Consider the following 25,737-nt stretch of genomic DNA (forward strand, 5'->3'; position numbering starts at 1 on the left):
TTTAGATAACCTTAAGAGATATTTCACCCATATACATATTGCTGGAGTCCTCATCAACTGCCCGAGCTGTGGACATCTTCAATTCGGACTTAGATTGGATCACTTCAAGAGATAATTCACTGGAACTCGCGTCTGCTGCGATCCGCATCGAACGAAGCGCCAACTGCAACTGAACGCACAGATTTGAACTGCGCCAAGCCAGAGCTCAGCCTCAGCGTCTGCCTCAGCCGTTTCCTGATGCTCGCCGCTTAACAGCGCAGGACTTAACAGAGTTCTGTTAGCCAGCCAAAAGCAAGCCCATTCACACACACACATAGCCACTCACATCTGTTGGCGTAAACAAACTTTATGAATGAAATTTCATGCCTCACGCTTCCCGCTCTTCCATGTGGTTCGCATATCAACAGTTGTCAAGATATTTAATTTGATTCTAATTTAAAAATATCTAAATGTGTACAGAGGAGGCAGCAAGTATTATTTGAAGAGCTCGCCAAAAATTCGAAAATGAATTATTTAAAAGAAATTTATTCGGCCATAAAAATAATGCAGACATGAGACATTCGTCATAACATCACAATTTTGACTAATTTATTCTAATTATTTGGGAATAGCAAACAATTAGGATTTCTAACAAGTGTGAACTGCTCAATTTTTCAATTTAGTTGGATATGAGCATATATGTTTGGCTCTGCACGGCAGAGTATCTTTCGCCGAGCACGCCCGAACAGGACATCCTCATTATTATCGAATTACATTAACAATATATATTGTTCACTCAAAGTAATTATGTTCCCAAGCTCTCCCAAGAAAATCCCATTTCTGTTGATTTCATTTTAACTTTCAAAAGTTTATTCAGTAATTTGTTTTTTAGTAGTTTCTCTTGATTTCACTAAATATGATCTTAAAGTATACAAAAAATGTATGCACAATTATTTAGCCAATCAAAGTGTATTCATTTTCAGAATGGTTGATCTAGAAATTAGACTTAAGTTTTTTAGGAAATCAGTGAAATCAAATCAGAAAACAATTAATTAATTCATTAATTAACAGTGTCCGCAGGTGGCCGATGAGCACCAAAATGGAATAATTAATATAATTTGTAAATTAAGTACGAACGAAAATTAAACAATAAACTGATCGAATTGAAAACAAAAACAAAAAAACTACGCAACATTAACAACAAATATGTATATAAGAAAAAACTAAAGAATTTATTTGTTTACTTTTAAATTTGGGGCATCATCTAACACAATTTTCAGTATTTACAAGATCTTTTTTCTTTATAAATATATGTATATATATATCATTCTAATTATGTATGAATATTTTATTCAGTGTTAAGTTTTTTTTTATAGATTTTTTTGTTTCTTATTGACAGCTCGAAAAGTTGTACTTGATCTGCTTTGCAACCGACTGCACTTGGACTGCATTTTATTGTGTAATTCGTGAAATATGCTCTAACATATAATATTCAAGAGAATGAAATGAAAATTGTTTGCTTTTCCGTGGGTTCTGTTCGCTTAGAGCGTACTTAATTCGTATGCTTGGTTTAACATGGATACAGTGAACGCTTTGGGCACTACGACAAATATCACATAATGAGATCAATTGGATTTATTTTGGGTTTTTTGTTTGTTTATATATTTGTGAATTATATATATGCTTGTGTGTAAGAATGTACGATGTCATTTGAACTTAACATTGCCTACAGATTGACTGGTGGGTTTATCATTCAATTACAGAATTCTTCTTCGAGCAAACTCTTTCGATTCGCCTTTGTTGTTTCCTTAAATAGAGCATACGCGCACATTGCACAATAAAATGTGAAATATTTGAGTGCAGCCTGTGGCAAAGCGAGCAACAAAAGTCTTGTTATTTACGCGTAAGGTATAAGTATATATATATAGGCTCTAGTAAGTAATGAATTGGTGTTCCTGGTTGAACTTAAGTATGCATTACAATCTTCTCGATAATCATCTTTTCGATAAGTACAACAAAATTAACAATTAAAATAATCTAGTACAACTTTTCAAGCGTCAATTTAAGTTTGCCCGAAACATTTCAAATATATAATATATATTCATATATATATATTCATATAGTTGTTTATTTTGCTGGCCTAATTTATACATACATATATAAGTAGTTGTTTCATATTTCATTTCATTTCTTTTCGCGTTTGCATTTTTCACTTGCCATTTGATATCATAGTTAAAATATATTGTTTATATATTTTGTTTTGTATAATTAGGTATATACGTATATAAAACTTAAAAAGAATTTAACCAAAAAAAAATAGATATATATAGGTATATGTATAGATATATATGTACACATATATATACGTGTATGTGTGTGTATGTGTATTTGTATAGTAAAACAGTAAAATAAAACAAAGTTATGTTTAAAACTTGTGTACTTTTTGTTGTTGTTTCTTATTGTTAACAGTTTGTGTGTGTGTGTGTATGTATGTGTGGTTGGGCTGAGGAGAGGCAAGAGGACATAGAAACATGCCCTCTGCTGTTCAGTGTCTTGACATAGGGTGGGCTACAGAGACAAACAAAGTTTAGAGAGAGATAATGTTATTTTTTAAAGAGAGCGACAAAGGGACAACGGGACAGAGGGTCAGATAGACAGGGGGAATGCTGAGGTGGGTGTTTGCTGATCCGCTGCTCTTCCTGCTCAACATTGTCAAATTGCACACGTCATTATTGTTGCTTCCAGTTGGGCTCAGTATTCAATGACCCAGCCCTGCCCCCAGATCCTCCTGCTGTTGCTGTTGTTGTTGCTGCTGCTGCGGCTGTTGCTCCGCTTCTGGCATGTCGGCCACCTCGCTGTGCATCACAATCTCAATGTCGCCCAGCTCGGCGGCAGCCTCCGCCTTCAGCGTCATATCCTCTACACGCGACAGCTTCTGCAGCGAGTGCAGCGTCTCCTCGTTGATGGTATGCTCCGGCGAGATGTTCTCCTTGAGCTCACGCTTCAAGCTCAACGGCATGTGCACAGCATTGCGCTCGGGTGGCGACGGCGACTCGCCAACACTGCTTAGTATCGGCGACATCGTCGTGGCAGCTGCGCTGGCATTCACATCCAATTGCCCTGCACTGCTCGCGCTGTCGTTGCCAATATTAAACGAGAGGTTCGGCCGGAACACTTGCTTCCTCAAGTCGCGCAGCTGACGCGACGCCGTGTCCAGGAACGAGCTGCCGCTCCCGCTCGTCTCCAGGCCAAATGCTCCCGCCACGCCCGACCCGGCACCCTGTCCCGCTGCTCCGCCTGCCGCTGCCGTGTTGCTGCTGCTGCTGCAGCTATTGCTTCTCGATGGCGGCGTCGTCTTCCGTGTGGCCATAAACGTTACATTTACATCGCCACTGCTACCCATTGTTGTGTTTGTTGTTGTATCTGCAAGAGATCATTCGAGATTAGATATAAGGTATGCAGGCAAGAGAGGAAGATCCAAGGCTTGATTGTATGTGGGATTGCTTTGCCAGGGTATAATACAAGTCAGTTATATACGTTTACTATTTAAGTATATTAATTTAGTTGCATTAGTTAGCAAAGTGTGTAGTAATTAAAGTGTAAAAACTTATACTTTTTAATGAAACACAGTCTACGAGTGGCCAAAGGTGCATAATCAGAGTCGTGAACTCAACTAAATTAACTATATTGTTTTTAACCATTAAGCTCTAGATAAACTCCAACTTGGTTTAGGCATTTGAGTAAGCTAACAAATAGAATGGAATAGAGTTACACGATGATTATGCCTTAAGTACAAATAACTCTAACATAAAGTAAGGGTATTATATGTGGAAACATGCCTGCTAGTTAGTTCGCTTCATAACAATTTTCATATTCAATATTTACAACCAATTTTATTTTGTTGAATCCATGAGGTGAGGCACTAACAGCTATAATATTCTATACATTTAATATACTATATATCAGCACTACATGTTAAACATGCCTCAAATTCCATTGTTTCAGATAAGTGTTAGATGTGGAATCATCCGTGAAAAATCTCTATTTAAAATATCACATATTCAATAAGGTCATAATGAATTGTATTTAAGCCAAAAAGTATTCCCTGTATCAAACACTCTCTAATAGAAACTCTCAAGACAAACGAAAAAATTTACAAATGATTTTCCTCACATAATCTCTATATCTAATGCAACTAATTTAAAATAGAAGGAAATTTGGAATATTTTTGATGATTTTCGACTAACTCTGTGCGTTGTTTGTGAGTGGAGCTGAGGCCGGAGCTGCTGCTGGCTTTGATTCCGGCGATGAGCTGCGCTGGAACATGGTGCTCGGATTGAACAAGGTGAGCAGCTTGTCCACAGTGGTTGGATTGGCAATCCAAGACGATTTGCGTGCACGTGTCGCCGGTGGCTGTTGTGGTGGTTGCTGTTGTTGCTGCTGCTGCTGCTGCTGTTGACCCGTTGCTGTTGCAGTTCCTGTGGATTCCAGCTCACTGCCAACCGATGCTGCGGCCGAGAGTGCTGCACCGGCTGCCGAGTCTTTGGTCAGTGTGATATCATTGTCCCCAAACACAGCAATGGGGCAGCTCTTGGCTGGCTCCGCACAGCCAGAGCTATCTGTTAGATCGGTGGAGGCCCCGCTGCTGCTGCTGCTGCTGCTGCTGCTGCTGCTCGTTGCACTGGATACGGGCGAGGTGCTGCATGAACTAGATGATGTGCTGGGCGAGTTGGGCGACAGCTTCTGTGTCACCGGCGACTCCCCATTTGTACTTTGTTGGTGTGCGCTGCCAGTGTCAGCGGCGGTGGGTGGCGGCACTGGCTCCACAATGATCACGCTGCTGATGGGCATCGCTGTGGTTGTTGTTGTCGTCCCAGTGCCTGTGGCGGTGGCTGTCAATGTGGTCGCTGCCACGCTGCTGGTTGCCTCGGCCAGCTGGGCGGCCGCCTTGCGCGCCGACTTCAGCATCGGCGTGGGGGGCAGGTGAATCGGTGGCGTCTGCGGATCCTCGTAGATGCGCGAGACATGAAAACGCGAGCGCGGCGACACGGACAGCCGCTTCACCGTCTGTGTGGATGAGGTCACCGATGCCATCGATGGCAGCGAACTGGACGAGGGCAACTGCAACGCGGCCATCACATTCGGAGTGCTTTGGCTGAGCAACAGGCCGCTGCTGCTGCTGCTGCTGCCGCTGCCGCTGCCAATGTTGTCGTCGCTGCCGCTGCAAGCAATGCCGCCGATGGCCGTTGGTATGGACATGTAGCTGCTGGCCGAGCGCGGACTCGGCGCATGCTGCGGTGGCATCTGGGCCAGCGGCGAGGTCAACGGGCTGCTGATCTCCTTGACGCGCGACACATGAAAGCGGCTGCGATTCGGCGAGGAGGACGGCGATACCGTGGGCGGACTGGGACCCGGCGAGCGCAGACGCGCATTCGTCTTGCGCTTCACCTCCAGTTTGGCAGCCGGCGTGGGCATTGCGGTTACTGCTAGCGCAGCGGACACAGTGCCAGTCGCTGCGTCCACCAGCGGCCGGCTGTGGCACGTTAGCGATATTTTCCGCGAGCCCAAGTAGTAACCGCCGCGACACCGATTTATGTAGCTGTTGCCGCCGACGGCACCGTTGCTGCTGCTGCTGCTGCTGTTGCCATTGCTGTTGCTGCTGCTGCCGCCGCCCACGTTCGCCGCCTTCTCCGCCAGCTCCAGCTCCTCCGCCTGCATCTTCTCGTTCCGCGAGCACATGGAGCGCACTGTGCCCAGTACTCGCGTGTAATCCAAATGCGCATCGCTGCCGATCTGCAACAACAAACATCGAAAATAGAATTCCAAATGGAATGCATTAGTTTTAGCTCTTGATTGATTTATTTACTTTGTATTTTAATTTGAATTTTACATAACTTTCGTCTTGGCAGAGTACAAATATTTGTAGTAAGCATGTGCACAACTAAAGTGGACCCTTCTGTCCTCTGAAGGTTTGCCAATTCTGTTTAATTACTTCCTAATTGCTTATACTAATCTTTGTAATTAAAAAGTGGATTTTCAAGATGAGCAAACATTAATTTAAATCAAGAATCGGACAGGAATGACTGAATTTACTGATTCTAATACTATTCTCTTATGATATTTTTTCACAGCAATCATTGTAATTCTGGGGCCAATTCGGAATCTATCAATAACCTGGAATTCATTATAGTATAGTATATTCTGTATAACTTCGAATATAATGACTTTAAAGTCCAACTTTCCTTAAACCAGAAGAAAGATATATTGGTAATCTGAAAATGCGTATTACCATATAAGCTCTACTAATGGATTTTTTACTTATTTTCGCAGAGACGTAGTTGTTGGATAAAAGTTTGAGAATAGAAATTGGAAAATTGCTACAAATTTGTTGGGTAATGTTGGTTAACATATACTCTTTTCTAGTTCATCATTCGAAAACTCATATTTATCTGCGGGAAGATTATTGTGAATTCATTCCTAAGTTCATTTAGTTGAAAGCCCATTTGGGACCTTTTTTGAACAAAAAATATTGGTTTATAATAACTTAAATAGAGGAAAATAATTTAAAGAACAGACTAGTTCATTGAACTAGTTGCATTTAAAATTAAATATATTGTAAAGCCAAATTAATGAAAATAATTTTAGCTTCAATTTAGCATAAATAGAATTTCTTCTTCACGAAAATAGTTAATTAACTGCTCTGATTTTTTGTTTAGCTGTTTTTGGCTATTTTTCGAAGCGTGTTCTTCAGTCATGCACGCCCCCAAACAGTGGATAAAGAAATAATGTTGATCGTGCTCAGCTTTTGATTTGTTTTACGTTTTGCTATTAGCTAAGGTGATTTTTAATAAACGAAGTTGCAGCGGTTGAACTATTGAAATATTAGCATTGTTAGCGGTATTTTTCTTGTTTTGTTTTAATACTTATTATTAGTGGTAGCAAAGCCAATAATTCGTTGCGATTATGCCCAGCAGGCGGCAGAGAAGTATATAGAGAGAGTTATAGAGAGCGAGAGCGAGGAACGAGAAAGAGATTTTCTATGATGTTGTATGGGATTTACTTACGCTATCCTGCGGCATTGATGTTGGCGGTATAACTTTTACTATCGGCACTATGGGCAACTTTTGCGATGAACGAGTTGGTATTATATTATATATATATGTATGTATATATAACAACAATAAACAGCACGAAATGAAAATGATTCAATTATAAAGATCAATCAACAATCAACGCAACGCTCAAAGCGCACAACGGCGCGCACTACAAATATTTTATTTGGATATATGTATAATTCTTGTTGGGAATTCGGCTATGGCCAAAATCATAAATGTCAATTACACAATATGTAGAAAAAATAAAAAAGTTGTAAGCTTAATTTTATATGTTAATATTTTTCTATGTACTCAATGTATTCCATATTATCTTCTTTTAGTAAATCAGAGCAGAAGTAAAAAATATATTGAAAAGAAGAAAAAAAAACAAATTAACAGACATTTGAGCACCTCTCTAGAATCTGTCAAAATATAACTATATATATATATATATATATATATATATACATATATATATATATATAAAGTACATCTTTAAACGATTTTTAGAAGAATTTTTCAGTTTAAAAATATAAACTATGTTTATAAACTATTTCCACCTTTTTAAATATTTATATATTTTGTACTAATTCTTATACTATATTATATTTATATTTTTTATTTTTATATTTTTTATACGTCATATTAAAATTTGTATATATATGACTTAACTGGGATCAAGGCATATTATTAAAGATATAATTAATTATTCCAACTAATAATACCCTTTGTGTAATTGACATTGATATAGATATGAAAAACTAATAAATAAAAAATAAAACCAATAAGAAACATATTCAACGAATTAGCTTCATCTCCTGCATTGAAATCGTATCAAAATTTGGAATATTTCTGGCTAATAACAGTAATTATTATATGGGCTATTCCTTGGGTTCGGCGAGCGTTCAAAGAGAATTCAATAGTACAGTTACGCTTGGCTGACTTACCGTTAGTCGCTTGGGCTCATCATTGATGTCGATTTGGGTGATCGTCTTGTTGGACTTGAGCACCTCGGCAATTATGTTCAGACTTTCCACCTCTAGCTTATTGTCGCGAATGTCGATGCGCTGCAGCTTGCTGTTGCCGCCAAAGGTCAGGATGGAGGCGAGCGTCTCGATGCCCTTGGCACTGAGGTGGGCGCTCTGCAGGCCGAGAGTGGTGAGCGTGGTGTTCTTGATGAGGCTATCCTTGATGGTGGCCACGAAGTCATTGGACAAACAGTTCTTGCCAATGTTGAGCAGCTCCAGCGAGGAGCTGCGCGAGAGCAGCTCGGCTATGCACGGACCGCAGTCCTTGGTCAAATTATTGCTCCAGAGGGCGAGTGCCTTGAGGCCGCTGGGCGCACGATTGGCCGCTTCCAGCGCGGGATCGACCAGGTGGCGACGCGACAGCGTATCGTTCTTGGTCAGCTTCTCGGCTAGATGCGGATCGGCCACACTGCTCGTGCTGCCGTCCAGCGAATTCTCGCTGCACAGACTGTCCGAGCTCTGGGAACGATTTCGGGTCGACTGGTTGAGGTAGGTGCAGCTGGTTTCCACGCGTCGCAGCCCGCTGCTGACCCCGCCCGGCGATGTGGACGGCGGAGGCGGCGTGGGCGTTGGACTGGGGCAAGGGCTAGCAACGAGCTCCTTATCCACCGCAGCAATCGTCACCTTGGGCCCCGCCGGCGCCACAATCACCTCGGGTACCACCGGCTCGGACGGCGGATCGAGGTGCACAGCTGGTGGTGTCGTGGCGGCAGGCGTGGCCGCCTCCTCGGCCACCAGCAGGCACTCTGTCGACTCACTGGCTATAGTCGCCGTCTCAATGGCCATCTCCTTGGCCATGTCATCCAGTCGCGTGCTCTCCAGCGACACCGACAGTCGACTAAACTCGTCTGGCAAATGGCGACTTATGTCGCCCTCCGATGCGCTCTCAAATGCCGAATCCATGCTGTGCGTATCCTCAAAATCGTCTCCGGCCTTCGCGTTCTTATTCATGTCCAGCGGCCGTGAGCCACTCGGCTCCTCAATGCCATTGATGCAGTCGCTCTCCTCGGCGGTTACCTCGTATATCGATGCCGCTTCGCCGGCGGCGCCGTCGGCCTCAGCCGCTGCTATTTGGTTTATGACTTGATTATTATTATTATGATTGTTGTGGTTGTTGTTGTTGTTAATATTATTGTGGGAATTTGCATTGTTGTTGTTCTGTACACAGGTTGCATTGGGTTCAACGGTTTTAGCCTCTGTTGAGGGAGTAATATCTGCAAGAAAATATTTGATTAGAAAATAATTGAATAGATAAGAGGGTGGGGGAGGGGAGGGCAGTAAAATAAATACAGACAGTAATAAATATATGTTACTAGTGTATTCTATGGGGGGATAGAAACACGAAGTGCAACAATTATCCAATTTGCATATATAAAAACTCTTGGGGAATATATAGATGTTATTTAAAACAAACTTCTCTAAATATTATTAAATAACAATATTAACTTATTTACAATAACTTGACCTTTTTCCATTTCCATTCACTTTGTACTAATTTTAATAACATTTAGTTTAGTATTTTGAATTTTAGTCTACTATTAATTTAATATATTACTGTATTTAATAATAGTGTATGTGTGTGGTATATAAATTTGTTTTCATGGAGTCTTTAACTGAAAAAATTATTTTGAAAAATAAATCAAAAATAAAATAGTGTAATAAAATAAAATGTTTCCAAATAAAAATTTCTACACAAGCTACTGCTACTAGCTTTCGAATAGTATTAGTGAAACATACTTGTAAACAAATTGTCAACACATAAAAACTTATAATTCACAACCTTACTTTCAATATGAACTCTAACTAATTTATACAATCTATTAACTCTTAGGAAAGATAGTGTTTCAAAACCCAAATTGAAAAAATTGAAAAAGAAATTGGTCCAAAAATGAGCTGCAAAATCAGCTGCAAAAATTTCAGTTTCACACCGTTAGTATTAGTATGAGGCATTGAATAAGATCTCTCGAGTAAAACTTTCAATAAAATGCATGTATTACCACATAAGTTGCGTTCAATTTGGGAACTTTGCTGTTGCTGTTGGATGGCTGGAGTCAGTTGCTCCAGACTTGGACTGACCACCGGCACAGCTGTTGCTGTCGTCGACTCATCCATGGACGCTGTCAATGTTGCTGTCGATAGCAATTTGCCAGCCACATCGTAGACATCATTGCTTATCTCACTGATGTCCTCGGAGCAGCAGGCGGCCAGGGTGTCGGTGGATATGTTGGATGGCGCCTCCTCGCTGCTGCTATCGCTGTTCATCGAAAGCAGTTTGTCCAGCATCGATTGGCCAGTCGCACTCTGATTGCCGCCGCTGCCCCTCAGAGTGCGCACCGTGTCCTCTGTATTGTCGTCGTCAGCATCGTTCTCCACGTCCACTAACACAGCCACGGCTGGCTCGCAGCTGCCGAGCTCTTCTGTGGGCACCGACGATGAGGCCGCTGAGGTCGCCGGCGTTGGCGGCTGCTGCTCCACTACGGTCTCCATAATTTCAACGGCATGCTGTGTTGCGCTGGCTATCGTGGCCTTTGCCTCTGATGGCTCAATATGGCTGTCCAGCTGCACCGGCGCTGTTGTCTCCATGGGCGACACGAGGTCATCGTCCTCAATGGCTCGCGCACGCTGCAGCGGCAAGCCACTGCGACGCTCCAGCTCGATGGCCTGGAGAATCAGTGCCTGCACCAGGTACTTGGCGCCTTCGTCTCGTATGTTGTTGTTGCTAATGTCGATTAGCTCGATGCTGTGGTTGAACCGCAACATATCCGCAATGTGCTGCGCATCGGTGCAATCCAAGTCGTTGTAGCCCAGCCACAGCTCCTTCAGTATCTTGTTGTGGTACAGCTTGCAGCCTGCATAGTCGAACAATCGAAAAGTGGAATCGTTAAGCATCATCCAAGCACACGGATCCGAATGCTCGCACACTTACAGAAATTGGTGAGTGGCGGTCCCTTGAGGCCGCAGTGCTCCAGCTTGAGCGTATGCAGATTGGAGGTGCTCAGCGCACTACCCAGATTCTCGGCGCCCACCTTCGATATCTGGTTGCCCTCGGCATTCAGCAGCTGCAGCTCCTGGCTGCGGCCAACCATGTGCGTGCAGAGGCCCCAGCCGCGAACCGTCATCTGTTCCTTGTTATACGAAATATCCAGCTCATTGGCAGCCTCATAGTACTCAATCATCTGGCAGAGTGCGCTCAGGCAGCTCTCGTTCAGCGGGCACTCTGACAAATCGATGACCTTGTATTGTATCTGCATACATAAAAGAGATTAAACAATTGCATTTCAGGCCGCAGATTTCGATGCTTACCCGCATGAATATCTCCTCCAGTGGTTCGCAATCGTTGGGCGTCAGCTGGATGCCTTTGAGCGATAGCAGCGGCTGCCGCGGCAGGTGCAAGTCCAGCGTTTTCAGGTGCTCCATAATGCTTTTCAGCGGTATTGTGTTGTGCTTACGACAGGACTTCACGTACAGATCGGTGATCTCGGCTATGCTCGATACCTGGCATACTGCAAAAGCAACAGAAACAATAATAATGAATAATTAATAATGATTACAATATAATAACCAATTCATTTGCAATTTAAATCCCATAAGATTATCTCAAAATATACTTTTGTGCATAAATCATCCATGAAATATTTAGCGAATAATTCATTTCATATTCAATTACGTTTCAAACATCATAAATTCTTTGAGCATACCAAGTTTATATACATTTAAATTGCTTGTGAATAATATAAAATATATACATTTCTATTTTCTATTTAAATTGCTTGTGAACAAAATAATATATTTCTATTTTCTATTTGGCTCACGCGCGCACACGTCACAGCTGGAAGTGTTTATATATATTAGCAATATAGAATGTATATATTAATATAAACATATGTGTATATATATGTATATACATACATATATGTATATCACTACATCAGCAGCTGATCCGAATTCCGCAATTTGTGATCAAAAATACATAAAAACAAAGAAGATTGTTGACTCTTCCGTTTGTCATGCAATGCGACAATTTCAAAGCAAATACATCGCAAGAGACGTCTGGTTTAACTGATCAGCTATAAAACACCCTGTACATGGCAGAAATATATTATAAATAAATTCAAATATATATTTCTATTAAATTCGTATCAAACTTTGACTTTCTTTGCTGAAATCTTCAATCATATGCCTCTTCTAGCTCTTGCCACAGGGCATCATGCCCCTCGTAGCTCTGGCCAGAGGGTATCTACATCATTTTTGAAGTCATTCAAGCGTTTGTCATAAATAAAACCAAGAGCCAAGCTGATGGCGCGTGCGTGTCTACCCGCAAAACACCCAAAACGCATTATAATCATCTCCATCAGCGTCATCATCATCATCTAGATGAGTCGTAAGACGCAGACAAATTGTTCGCAAATGTCAAGAAAAAAAAAAACACATACATGAATAAATATATATAGATAAATGAAATTGCGGCATTTCCAAATCGTGAACTTGTAATTTGCGAGTCGGACGAACCTGCGGCTGCTGCTGTCGTCTGCTATTGGGATAGACAAGTAATTTCCAGCTAAATTTAGATACACTTTATGATAATTTGACGGACGCAATCGAAGCCTGACAAAATCTGAATAGAATTAAAGTAAATATTCCACTTTTGATATAATATGTGTTGTAAACTATATGTATTTCTCTTTATATAGCACATTGGCTAATGCAAATCCTCGGACTTTGGGGGCGTATCAAATCGTATGCAATTTAAACATTTCGAGGCGACAAATAAACGTGAATTGTGCCAAATGCCAAGTGCATTGAAAGGCATAACGGCACAGAGCTGTGCTAAAATTAGTTCCTCTTGAGAAATGTAAACAGATTAATCTATCACTGCATTAGCCAGCCTCAAAGCACCGGCAATTAAACGATCCATTTTAAATCAATGACAAAATTTGATGCCAACACCAAAGATGCTCGCACAAATGTTGTGATACCCTGTGCGAAATGACTATAGTTAAGTGGGGTATACAGCTTTATATTTTATGTTTTAAAATTGCTCAGTTTTAATTGAAAAATTAAAAAAAAAATAATAAAGAATAGTAATAATAGTGTATATTATAATAATGCTAAAATTTTTTACTATATTTATATAAATAAAATATTATATAAAAAATAATATTTATATAAGAAAAAATGTAAAAAAAAATAATAATAATATATAGTAATTAATATTGTATAATTATAATAATGCTAAATAATAATACATTTTTTTACAATATATTTTATATAATAAAAATATATATTTGAAAAATAATAATTTATATAAGAAAAAAATGTTTCAAAAAAATAATAATAATATATAGTAATTAATATTGTATAATTATAATAATACTAGCTAATTTTTTTTTCAATTTTATAAATAATATAAATAAATTTTAGAAATATAAATAGCTATATATCATAATATTAACATACAAATTTATAATAATTATATATATTTAAAATTTAAACTCTTTTATTCATTAAATAAATATTTTATTGTATCTAATATATATATAAATGTTGACTTATAATATTAAATCTTTTTCTTTATTTTTATTTTATTTATTTGTTAATTTTTTTTTTTATTGGCCGTTGTATAAGCATTTTAACGATATCTCGTATAGCTTATAAAGATTATGAATATTTTCGTAGACTAACTCAACAAAATATATAGTGAAAACATAATTCATATGGCATTCCAATTGAATTATTTTTATACTTATTCAAACTTTTGTCTTTAGCCTAATTGCAGGGTATATTTCATTCGTCCCCTCTTGCTCAAAAGTACTCTTATTTATTCTTCTGTTTTGTCTAACTTAGAATCTTCTTCAAACAAAAAAAAAAAAATATATATATATATGTATACACATATATATTTGTTTTTTGTTTTTTTTTTTCTTTATTGGCAATCGTTCAAAATGAGTCTCATGCCGCTCAGTTTTCATAGCTTGTGGCATACGAGACGGACATCTGTTAAATGATTCATTAGTGCTCGGATGCCCACTAAAAACATCAATTCTTCAGAAACGTTATTATATATATATATATGTATGTACGTGTATGTTAACATATTTATATATTTATATACATATATATGCATGTATATGTATACCATATACAGCTTTTTCATTTTGCGCTGGCAGACAATGTGTCGTCCGGCTTCGACATTTCGCTTTGTGTGTATGTGTGTGCTCTCAGTTAATTGTAAATAATTTCTTTTTTTTTTAACTTTTTTTTTTTTTTTGCAACTGATAAAATAATTTCCATGAATGCCTCGAGTGCTCCCGGCGGTTTACGTTTGTCAATTTCACATGGCATTAGTTTGTACTGTTTTGTTTTGTTTTCGTGTAATTAAATACACCAAAACAGGTCGGAATATTGCAATGATGCTTCAGGAGTCCAGAGAGAATCTACAGTGGCTCAACTGACAAATTGTTCATTTCTAGCTCCAATTAACATATACTATATATGTATATTTAATCTAGGGAACTCCAATTCTGGGCAATATCTATTCAATATTTCAAGTTTTTAACATCTTAATCTAATGCTGTTGTTGTATGCCAATGTAAAAATCTTTAGCATAAGCAAAATACTTTGTGAACAAAAATAACATTGCTTTTCTCACTTAGCAAAGAAATTTAATAATATAAAGATTAACTGATCTAGCTAGAAATGCTAATCAATTCCATAAATATTTATCCAACTAATGCATGAAATTTCTTCATAGACATGAAATAGATTGAATAGATTGTTGAGCAAGATTTTGTTAATCAAGGAGTAAATTTAACACTTTATTAAATGAGTTACTAATATAATTGCTTATCTATAACTTAGTCATGCGTTAAATAATATTAGTTTAATAAATCATATGCTTCGTGTTAAATTTAAATATTATTTTTGTATATTTAGCTAATAAGAATTAAATGCCTTATATTTTTTATATTTTTAGAGAATATATGTATATGAAATATATACATATATAAAATATATCTAATTTAAAAATAGATAGCACAAATACTAATATTAATATGTATAAAAAGGGCAAATTAGAAAAAAATAAAATAAATTGTCATAAACAAATACGTTCTACGATAATGCATAAGTGGAATTTAATATTTGGCATATCCACTTTACGTTTAGTCCAAAATACAGAGTATAAATGAAAATTGGGCCTACGCGAATAGAGCAAATAATGCAAAATATATGAAAACAAGATGAAAGCAATTCGTATCGTAAACAGCTTTCAAATGTAAATAAACTATGAGAATATCAGAAATTAGACTCGAAACACACGTTCAATTCGATTCTACCAACAACAAAAATACAAACAACAAAAAATTCGGGTTTTTTTTATACCCTGAACCCATTGAAAATGGGAAATCAGGGTATAATGGTTTTGTTAAAATGTATGAATGTATGAATTATTATTGAAATATCAGTTGCTTGGAGGGTTCAGGGGATCTCGTAGTCGAGCAGTCTCGACTAGAGCTTTCTTACTTGTTTTTTCTCCGCTTTGTTCTTATTAGTCAGCACTTGGACTGTGCATAGCTGATAAATGTCAAATAAATTATTGTTGAGTAAGTACACATATAACTGTATTTTAGTGCTCATTTCTATTTTAATAGCATGTCTATTTTTGCTCCGAAAAATTGCAATTGTTGACAGAGCAAACAAATAGATTTTATACAATTATTTAATAGAGCAGGAATCACATGCAAAATATACATATATATATGCATATATATTAACATATGTATGTGTATATTTATTTATTGGATCCTTTCGCTACACTTGGCTAGAGCTCAATCGTCCGATTTAATGATTCAATTATCGATCGAAAGCGAATTAGCTCATCCAAAGGTTCAAACTAAGAAAACAGCGCGTGCCTGCGGGCAGCTGTTGTATGCGTGTGTGTGTGTAAATGCATGTAAATGTGTATATGTGCATTTATATATAAACCCACACGCAGTTTGTGGCATTTGGCGTATTGAATGCTTTTCAATTTTTTATCATTCTATTGATTTTTATGCGCTATCGACAGGCGCTGCCTTCGAAAGGGAACGACAAAGGCAAAGGGCAAACGCAAAAGGCAAAGCCAAAGCCTAAAAGCAAAAGGCAGCAAACGCTAAGAGCCAAAACAAAAACACAGGCTAAAAATTGTTTCAATTAAATTGCTGTTAATTTTCTGAACATAATTTTCTAAACATTTACAATATCTCGGCCCGATTCGAATTCGTATTTGTTAGCTCTCGAAACTTGTTCTCAACGTTTTTGCGATTTATTAAAATTTGTTTGTTTTAATTTTTTTTCTTTTTTTTTTTGCGGCCTTTGCCAAAAGCAAAGAGACAAAATTTGTAGCTATAGCATTATTTGAATAAAATAAAAATAAAAAACAAAAAATTGGCATCAAGTCGATAATTTTTTTAGTTCGCAGCTAAAGCAAGCGATAAAACACCTTAATGAAGCTCTATTAAGACGTGCATAAATCTTTAGTTTAGAAAACTTTAGGAAAGAAAATTCCCGTCAGGAAATGTCCTTTAAAAAAAACTGCTACCGGCAAGAGAATATCAGACTCTAAAATGTTCTGAAAGTAGAACAAAGATGTTGATTGTCTCATTCTTCTTTCTACATCATCGATGACAGAATTGGTTGATTCAAGTTTAAACCAGGATATAGATATCTATTTTTAATATATATACAAGTAGTCCTAGTCTTTCAGCATCTATATCTTAAACTTAAAGAGCCCTAAGGTGTTCTAAAGTTAGGTGAAATATTTATTGTACGCTTTTGCCAACCTATTCAACGGTTTACGGTAGTAAAATGACATCATCTAACCATTCTCATATACATATGTATGTGCATATAATATTTATGGGCATTGTCTATCATTGATTTATCTAAGCCTAAAGGCTTTTCACTGTTTATGTCCTGGATATATTCAAAACTTAATAAATTGAACTTTTCCTTATCAAATTAACAACATAATTTGTATGTTGTATGCCCCGAGCCTCCTAAAAAAAAAAAACTGATTGTATTTACAGCCCTCATTCGTTATGCAAAACTTGGGCTAAGTGAAAATAAATTGGGTACAAAACAATTGTTATCGCGGTTATTCTATATATTTCTATGTATATATGGTCTTCTTTTACCTTTTTCTACGTAAGCAGTTGGTAATCAGCTGGAGTGCCGATGCACAACGGAATTGGGGATCGTTTATCATTGTTAAAGAACAAATTCGAAGACAACGGCACACGAAACAAATGATGTATGACCAGATAAATAGCTCAAATACAACAAAATAATGAGAAATTATGGACTTAATATAATTAATTCCAATGTGTTTTTCTCATTCTCATTCTTATTTTTGTTTTCTTTGGCGTATTAGTTATAGAGAGAGTGGAATTATTTCCGCAACAAGTGACATTTTTGCTAAATGTTAAAATTAACATTCATATTTGCTATGGTTATGCTCGTTCATAAAGCGAGAAAAGAGCGTATATTGGTTAAATAAATTCATTAACTAAAATTTAAGATTAGGAATAGGAACTTTCAATATAAACTAAAAGAAGTGGAAATCCTCATTCTTACTATATACTCTTGAAAAAAAAAATCATAGATAAATCCTATTAAAGCCCGAGGCTTGGAGTAATAAATATATAACAATTTGAAGGTAAGGGAATGGTATCTCTCTTATATAGATATTTATAGACTAGTTTCGTTTTTAAGCAGTTACCCTAGAGTTCGTCTATGAAATATACACCCACTCACACACTCTAGAGGCCTATCAAAACTCAAATATCTATATCATAAATAGCTTTACAAGCAGCTTTATATATATTTATAGCATGCTTTATAATCAGAGCTCTAAATAGCAAATCAAAGAGTATTCTTTTTTCCTTCTTCTATAACAGAAGTTTCATTGTAACCTTGGACGAGTATTATGCAGTTGTTTACAGCCATCTATAACGCCTTTACTTGTTTTTCTTTGTGTTTGTTTGTTTTGTTCTTTGTCGATTTGCTTTATGCTCGCTCTCTTCCTTGTTTTGCTTTAGTTTGCTTTGCTTTTGCTTTGCTTTGCTGGAATTGCATTAATTAATTACATCGAAATGTGCATTAATCGAGCTCGTGACATTTTTATCATCTTTCATTAGTACTTTGGGTGCTTACAGACAAATATACACAAACACACAAAGATATATATTTTTATATATTTCTATGTATATATGCATTCGCATTTATAAATGTGCGCACTTATGTGTATTCAGCAAAACGCTGAATTTGCATTTCTGCTTTAAATTTAATAAATTTAGAGTAAAATAATTTCCTCAAAATGCTTTTAAACTATTTTCTATGGATTTATTTTAAATGTGACTCTTTTAAATAGAGTTTGAAGAAAATTCTCCATATGGTAATATTTTCTAGAAAATTAGAAATTGAATCAATAAAATAGTTTACTAATTGTCAGGCTAAGAGTTTTTGAACTACTATATATATAGTTCATTTAAAATATAAAGTAAATCCTAATACCCTCTATTAATTTCATTCATTTATGATCCAAGTATTTTTGGGGTTGCCACCTTGAAAAATTTGCTTATCAATGAGTTTCAGGCTATGCCATTTCGATTAAATACCAATTTCTAATACCTACAGCTATATTTTAGGCAATGCAAATAAGACAATCTATAGTTTCAAGTATTTGGTTAGCTGAACAGCTTCTCCAAATTTGAAATGTTGTTCAACCATCTCTGCTACGAGCTGCACACATCTTCAATTATTCTGTTTATACACAGTAAATATAAATATAAATATTTACTTTTTGTTTTAACAGCTAACCGACACGCCCAAACACGCCTTTTTCATGATGATGATGATGATGATGATGATGACGCTGTCGCTTCATTCACTCATTCACTTGAGGCTCAATTCAAAAGTTTAACTTATTGTCCACAATTCAAGATAAATGAATGTACGTGGGAAATATTGCATTAAGCTAAAAGCAAATTCAAATTTATTGATTTTATTCTTTTAACCAACCTATATAGCCTCTGGCAACTTTCTTGCGCTTTTCTTTGCCCTATCAAATTGCTCTCAGCAAGGTAAACATAACATTGGCATAGAGTATTAACCAATACAAACAATTTTCAGGTATATATAAAGTTTCAGGTATTCATTTGACAATATTGGTCCATTGTAGGGCCAGACTCTATCATTGCTTTACATTGAAAGGGGTCAGAAATGGGGTATAACGTAAGTGGCAGAAGCAAATGGAATCCATGTATCTGCCCTTACCTCTATGATAAAAATTTAAAGCACAATATTTCTTTAGTATAGTCTTAAGCACAATTTCAGGCATTATTAAAGCAGTATATAATGTATAATTATAGCGAATTTCATAAAGTAAGTAGAATAACCGTAGCTATTCCATAAATTTCACAGCTCTTGGGTATTTCCTAATCGAGCTAGTGACGACAGAAGAACTTTTACTTCAGACAAGGATGACATCACATGGTACGAGTTAATACACCTACAAAGCAAACCAAAGGCAAAAAGACAAAAACAGCGAACAGAAATAAAAACAACGACAAAAAAACGGCTGCAAATCTAGTAAACAAGATATAAACAAAGGCAAGAGACGAATTCAAGCAAACAAACAAGACATAGAGTCCACGCTCGCATATTTAAAGTATTTACACGCAGACTTATATCTAAATATACATACAATACACCTCAATAAAGGTAGCTAGGTATATACATATATGTACATGTATATGTGTAGAAACAAACACGCTGAACAAATCGTAATCGTTTCTACAATTTATAGCATTTGCGGTGAGAAAACAGATAGCAGACAAATGGCAGACACAGAAAAGTAAGCCTACAGCAAATGGAGCCGGTAAAAAGCGACTACGTAGAAAACGAGGGAATGAGTAAATGAGCGAAAAGACAGAAAGAGAACAACAAAATCAAAATGGTGAGCTTTATGAAGTGAGCGCAAATCTAAACCGTAACCGATCCGAGGCCCAAAAGCCGACTCGTAGAATCTCACGAATCGCACAAAACTCATATCTTATCAGTGATTCTGCTGTTGTTCATCTTTATCGCTAACTAGGCAAAAAACAAAAAAAAACAGAAACTAATACGAATAAAGCAAATAGCAAAATCAAAGGCAAACCAATCACCAATAGGCAATGCCAATAGGAATGGCTACAGACCTAACGGCTATTGTTTAAATAGGGTATTCCAGATAAATACAGATTCTTCAATTGGCAAACATTGAACTATTTAAAGATACCAGATACAATTCTATTTGCAAACTAGAATATAGTCAATAAGATTTCAACAATTATCATAACAAAACGAGTGAAAGCTTTTATATTGTTAATATTAATATATATATATATTTATATTTTATGCATTTAGAAGTGAAGCTTACTTCCGTGTTTTTATTCTTTTTACATCTTTTATAACATGCATTTTAAAGCAAATATATGCTTTTTGTTAAACTTTTAGGCATATACATTTTTATTCCGTTTCTATATATATTTTTATAAATTTTTATTTAATTGTTATATATTTTATTTTTCTTTTTTCATATATGCGATATTTTTAAAGCGTATACGTAATATTTAGCAAGCTGCTTTTAAGTTAAAACTTTTTCAAATTGCAACTACCTGAACAATAATTTGGCTCTATAAAACCTGGAAATCCCCCAAGCTATGCATATGTTTGCACATATGCATATGTACTTATTAATATCTGTAGAGCACAAAAAATCAATCTACTCTAATGCATTGGCACGCACACCGTTGTATATTGTTTGTGCACACATGCACGCGCACACACACACATGTGCACAAAAATTAAATTGCAAGACTGCACAAAACAGTGGCAACCTCGTCATCACCATCATCATCAGCGTCGTCGCCGTCGCTGTCGCCCGCCCACCAGCAGGCACGCACGCAAGTGTCAACTGTCAACAACTCGCACTATGATTGAATTGTGCGCATCACTTCGCCACTGGGCAACTGTGTAAGAAAGAGAGCGCAACACAAGAAGAAACATCAAAATGAAATGCGCTTGGCAACAAACGTCATCATCGCCATTTATTGCGTTCCGTTATTTCGAGTGCAGCGCCATTCAGACATTCACTTAAAGCAAACTGCATAAATATTTGTGCGCACTTCATTGAATTGGCTTCGTTTCTTTTTCTCACTCTCTCTTCTCTTGTGGGGTTTGGCAGCCACCCACACATCGTTCGTTCTTCTGTTCTGTTTCTTCGTGGCCCCACTTCATTCTATCCCTCTATCTCCTTTACTCTCACTCTGTCATATAGTTCTTATTTGTGTGTTCGTGCTTTGCGCACTTACGGGCAGCATGATCAATTGCAGTCTCTGCTTGAATGCCTCACTGAATCCTTTTCGCACGCGTACTGCTTGTGCTGTCTCTTTCCTGCATATTATTTATATTCGTGTTATGGTTTTCTTGCTTTGCCTTAGTTTCTCAATGCATTTCATTCATTTCTACTTGCAAATTAATCGGTTTAATTGAATTAAATCACAGGAAGTGTAATTTACGAAATGTGTCTCAAGTTTAACTTCCGTGTTTGCACAAGTTCTCGCATAATAAGTGAAGTGAAGTAACGTCGAAGTATCCGCCAACTGAGCATAGCCTATAAAGACCTAGCGAACTTGCCTATCCTATCACGTACTATACCACCTTTATCTATATATGCAAATCGGAAGCAAAGTAATTAAGACAAGTGCCAATCGAATTAACTACTGATTATAAGGAATTTCTATACATTTGAAATAAACCCCGTGTTGCATTATTTAATACAATTGAAATCAAGACTATAACTTTAAATATACACATACATACATACATATATTTTTGCAGAGCCAATAAATTTTATTATTAATTATTGTAATTATTATTATTGGTTACTATTATTATTTTTAATGGATCAAATAAGCTGTATAATATTCGTTACGTAATATACTATGATAATTATAGTTTTAAAATAATTTTCAAAGAAAATTTCAACATAACATATTTGCAAACAATATACTTCGATGATTATTTTTGTATCTTTGAAAACTTCTCCTAAAAAAAATCACACATGAAAACGTGCAAAAAAATTCTTACGATCAAAGAAATTTTGCTAATAAAAACCAAATCATATCACTCCAGTTAATATTTCCAAGCAGTTTGTAATACAAACTTTGCATATAATAAAATATGACATTATAAATCCTGAGAAATGAGTCAAATAGAATTTTCACTACGATTGATGGAAAGACTTACATTTTTCCCACGGATTGGCCGGCTCGAGATATCCAGTAACAAGCTCCTTATCACTTTCCGGGAATGAGACGCGACGCGGCATCGCTGATGCACTAAATGAGCTGTCCGAGAATTTCCGCTGCAGTAGACTGGGCGCTGTGGCATAGCCGCCGCTGCCGGTGCCGCTGTAACTGCTTCTGCCCATGCCCACGCCCATGCCAATAGCCTCGATCGATCCGGCATCGCTTTTGTTCGAGCTGGAATTGGATGCAAGCGAATCGGTTCGCCACACGGCGCTCTGTTTGGCGCCGTGATAAATTCTTATTTTCTGTTGCTGCTGCGTACGCATCTGAACATCGAATGCTGGCTCTGTCACTGTTTGCGATTCGTTCGCAACGCCAACTGCGCTGGCAGTGCTTGGGGCAGCAGCAGAGGCAGCGGCAGAAGCAGCGTGTGAGGCATCAGCTGTTGTTGCTAATTCTGTGTGCGCTGTCGCAGCTGACAGCGGCAATGGCGTCGATGTATTGTTGGCTGTCACTGTCATTGTTGCTGTTGCTTGACCCTCAACAGCTGCAACGGCAACGGCAACGGCGTCGGCTGCAGCGGTATCAACAACAACTACATCGATTGTTTCTTGTTCCGTTGCACTTGTCGATGCTGATGCTGATGCCGTCGCTGCTGCTGCTGCTGCTCCTGTTGTTGGTTCTATTGTTGCCGTCGCGTTTGCAAGGTGCGTTGAAATTGTTGGCTCCGTTCCATTGCCAGTTGTTTCTGTGGGGGCCATTGCTGTTGTTGTTATTGTTTCTGTAGCTGTTGTTGTTGTTGACGTTGATGTTAATGTTGCATTTGGCGCGACATTTTCATCAATTTTATTCAACATGATACTAAACTAATTTGCTTTCTTTATGTTTTCTGTTTCAATTCGAATGTTCCTTTTTTTTGTTGATTTCTTTTGTTAGTGAAGTTTTTCCTTTTTATTTTTACAAACAATTTCGTTGGGTATCTTTGGTTGAAACATTTACATTTTTACGGAAATTTCAAATGCAATTGGTCAACAAAATAAAATTTAGAATATATACATACATATGCGTGTGTATGTGCATTCACTTGTATGTGTACGTATATACTTGGTCAGCACTGTAAATAAAATTGGTAAAATAAACTTTTTATATACATACATACATACATTACAATTCACATATCAGCAGCACAACGTTTCATTCTAATCAGAACATTTACAAACACAAAATTTTCCTCTCTAAAAAACGCACACACAAAATTTTCCATGTAAAAATGGTTTCAAAACAAAAGTCAAACAAAAAAAAAAAAATCTGCGGCATTGAAATGAGCGCCCGTTGCTCTCTTGCTGTTGCGTTCTCTTTCGTTCTCTCTCTCTCGCTCTTGCTCTCTGTCAAACAACGAAACGACGACGCAAAAGAGAATGCCGTAAAAACATTACCTAATTGTTGTTATTGTTTTTGTTTTGTTGCTTTTGTTTCACATTTGCGAGCGAAAACAGTGGGTGGAGGAAGGCAGGCAGTAGGGCGACTGTGTAGGTTCGACAGCTCTGCCGCTATATTCTTGTTTTCTTTTTTTCTACATTAATTCCATGCCATTGCCGTTGTTATTGTTGCTATCCGTTTTCCCCATGCACATTTTGTATTTTTGTTTACCACTCAGCCTGCCTTTCTCTCATGAGACGTTTTGTCGTGTATGTGTGTGTGCGTGCGAGTAACACGCGCCCTGTTGCATGCAAAATTCAAATTAAAAGCCAATTGCAATTGGTAATTACAAACTGTCAAGAGGGACGGACAATCGCGCACGCTCTTGATGTTATTTCTATTTTTTGTTTTACTTTTTGGCAATTTGAGTTGAGTATTTGTTTAGAATAAATATAAATTACGTCACATTCTATATCTCTCCCTCATTCACTCCAACATTCTCTCTCTTTCACGCACTCTCTCACTGGAGAGTGAACTTTATAAAAAAAAAAAAACTTCATTGTTGCTGGCATTTGTATATGAACAAAGGATTTTATTACATTTAACTTCAGTGCATAGAATTTTGGGCGCAATGGTATATTTTTTTATTTTTGCATTCAATGGGGGCTAACTTTTGCTTTGCTTTAGGCGCTATGCACTCCACATTTTATTGTTTTTGTTACACTTTGGCATTTAGTTGCCTTTACTTTGCACATTTTTTAACCATAGCTGATTTATAAATATACATATATTTTTATTGGCCCATTCTTGTGCACAGATATTTTGATTTGTTACACAATATACATTTCAGTCGAGGCGTGCTATTAAATTGACGAGAAAATTAAACATACAAAGTAACTAAATCGCATCCGAACAACAACCAACAACAACCGATCACAAAGACGTTTAAAATGCAAAAGGTAGAAATCGAAAATAATGAGCAGCAGGAACACGCACTGACACTGCTCTCCTCTCTCGCTCTCGTTCTCGCTCTCGCATCGGAGGCTCCCTTGGTGACAGTGATGCGCATTGTAAATCACGACACAATATTAAAATCATTTATAATCTTATATATTCACATTGGGATAAGGTATAATATATCAAATATTATGTACGTCTACATATATTTGTGTGTTATGCATTTCTTCAAATTTTATAGATACTTCGGTTATATTTTGTCGCGCATCTACACTTAACGCACCAAGCACGGCACGCGCACAGATCTAATCTTTGACAGCGCGCACAGCGTTGCCAGAGCGACAAAAGCGCACTTTTATTTCTTATCATAGCGAATTTTACACGAAATTATATTTCTTATAAATACAAATATTTTGCATTTGTTAGTAAATTCTGAATATGATATTCAGTAAGCCTTTGTTCAAAAGACAAAGCCATAATTTTGAAACAGCACATCTGGCAGCGCACTTTATATCGCGCTCTTTTTGCGTAGCCCTCCCCTCCCAACATTCCGATTTTATGCACATGAAAACGAAAATATTGAAACTATTGATATTTGCGAAAATAAATAAACTTGTGTGATAACTTTAAAGTAATGAAATTTCACTTTTAAGACCAGCACACGGCACGCGCCATATATCTTGTATTTAGAACCACAACACGAAATGAAAGCATTGATGACGAAAAAAAACCTTTTTGTTTGAAAATGTCCTTTATTATTTGCTTAACTATCGCGTACACAATTAAGCGCGTTTCATTTTTGCACATTCGGTTTACAAAAAGTAGACTAAAGCGTTTAAAATGTAGCTATGCCAGAGACTATGCAATGTGGTCGCTGCAAGTATATGACAAAATACACACAGTGTGTTATTTATTTTAAAATACCAAAAG

General features: G+C 37.1%; 2 protein-coding genes across 4 annotated transcripts in view; one reads left to right on the forward strand and one right to left on the reverse strand.

Moving 5' to 3' along the window:
* Window positions 1–25,737, forward strand: part of LOC115562955 (enoyl-CoA delta isomerase 1, mitochondrial) — a 103,661-nt gene that overhangs the window by 75,399 nt on the left and 2,525 nt on the right. The gene's annotated exons all lie outside the window — the stretch shown is intronic.
* On the reverse strand, window positions 1,296–25,700 carry LOC115562984 (uncharacterized). Of its 3 annotated transcripts, none has more exons than XM_030385242.2 (9): window positions 25,539–25,700; window positions 22,430–23,411; window positions 11,405–11,604; window positions 11,028–11,346; window positions 10,099–10,950; window positions 8,021–9,315; window positions 7,044–7,100; window positions 4,227–5,772; window positions 1,296–3,402 (listed from the first exon to the last, which is right to left on the reverse strand). In XM_030385242.2, the coding sequence occupies exons 2-9, from the start codon at window positions 23,286–23,288 to the stop codon at window positions 2,738–2,740; spliced, it is 5,793 nt and encodes a 1,930-aa protein (XP_030241102.1). In that variant the 5' UTR covers window positions 23,289–23,411; window positions 25,539–25,700; the 3' UTR covers window positions 1,296–2,737. The 3 variants fall into 3 exon arrangements, with proteins under 3 accessions (XP_030241102.1, XP_089113639.1, XP_030241103.1); XM_089257513.1 differs by having other exon boundaries at window positions 22,430–23,545; XM_030385243.2 differs by lacking the exons at window positions 7,044–7,100; window positions 25,539–25,700 and having other exon boundaries at window positions 22,430–23,501.

This window comes from Drosophila navojoa, chromosome 3 (genome assembly GCF_054131105.1).
Source record: "Drosophila navojoa isolate 15081-1374.11 chromosome 3, UAZ_NAV_1.0, whole genome shotgun sequence".
NCBI lineage: Eukaryota > Metazoa > Arthropoda > Insecta > Diptera > Drosophilidae > Drosophila > Drosophila navojoa.

What these genes read in the sequence shown, in the direction of transcription:
- LOC115562984 (XM_030385242.2), bottom strand. Translation starts at nt 23,288, where the DNA reads ATGTTGAATAAAATTGATGAAAATGTCGCGCCAAATGCAACATTAACA. An exon ending in ATGAGCCCAAGCGACTAACG is followed by an intron (nt 7,101 to 8,020) that starts GTAAGTCAGCCA and finishes TCATCGCAAAAG; the next exon opens with TTGCCCATAGTGCCGATAGT. An exon ending in ACTCACAAACAACGCACAGA is followed by an intron (nt 3,403 to 4,226) that starts GTTAGTCGAAAA and finishes GATCTCTTGCAG; the next exon opens with ATACAACAACAAACACAACA.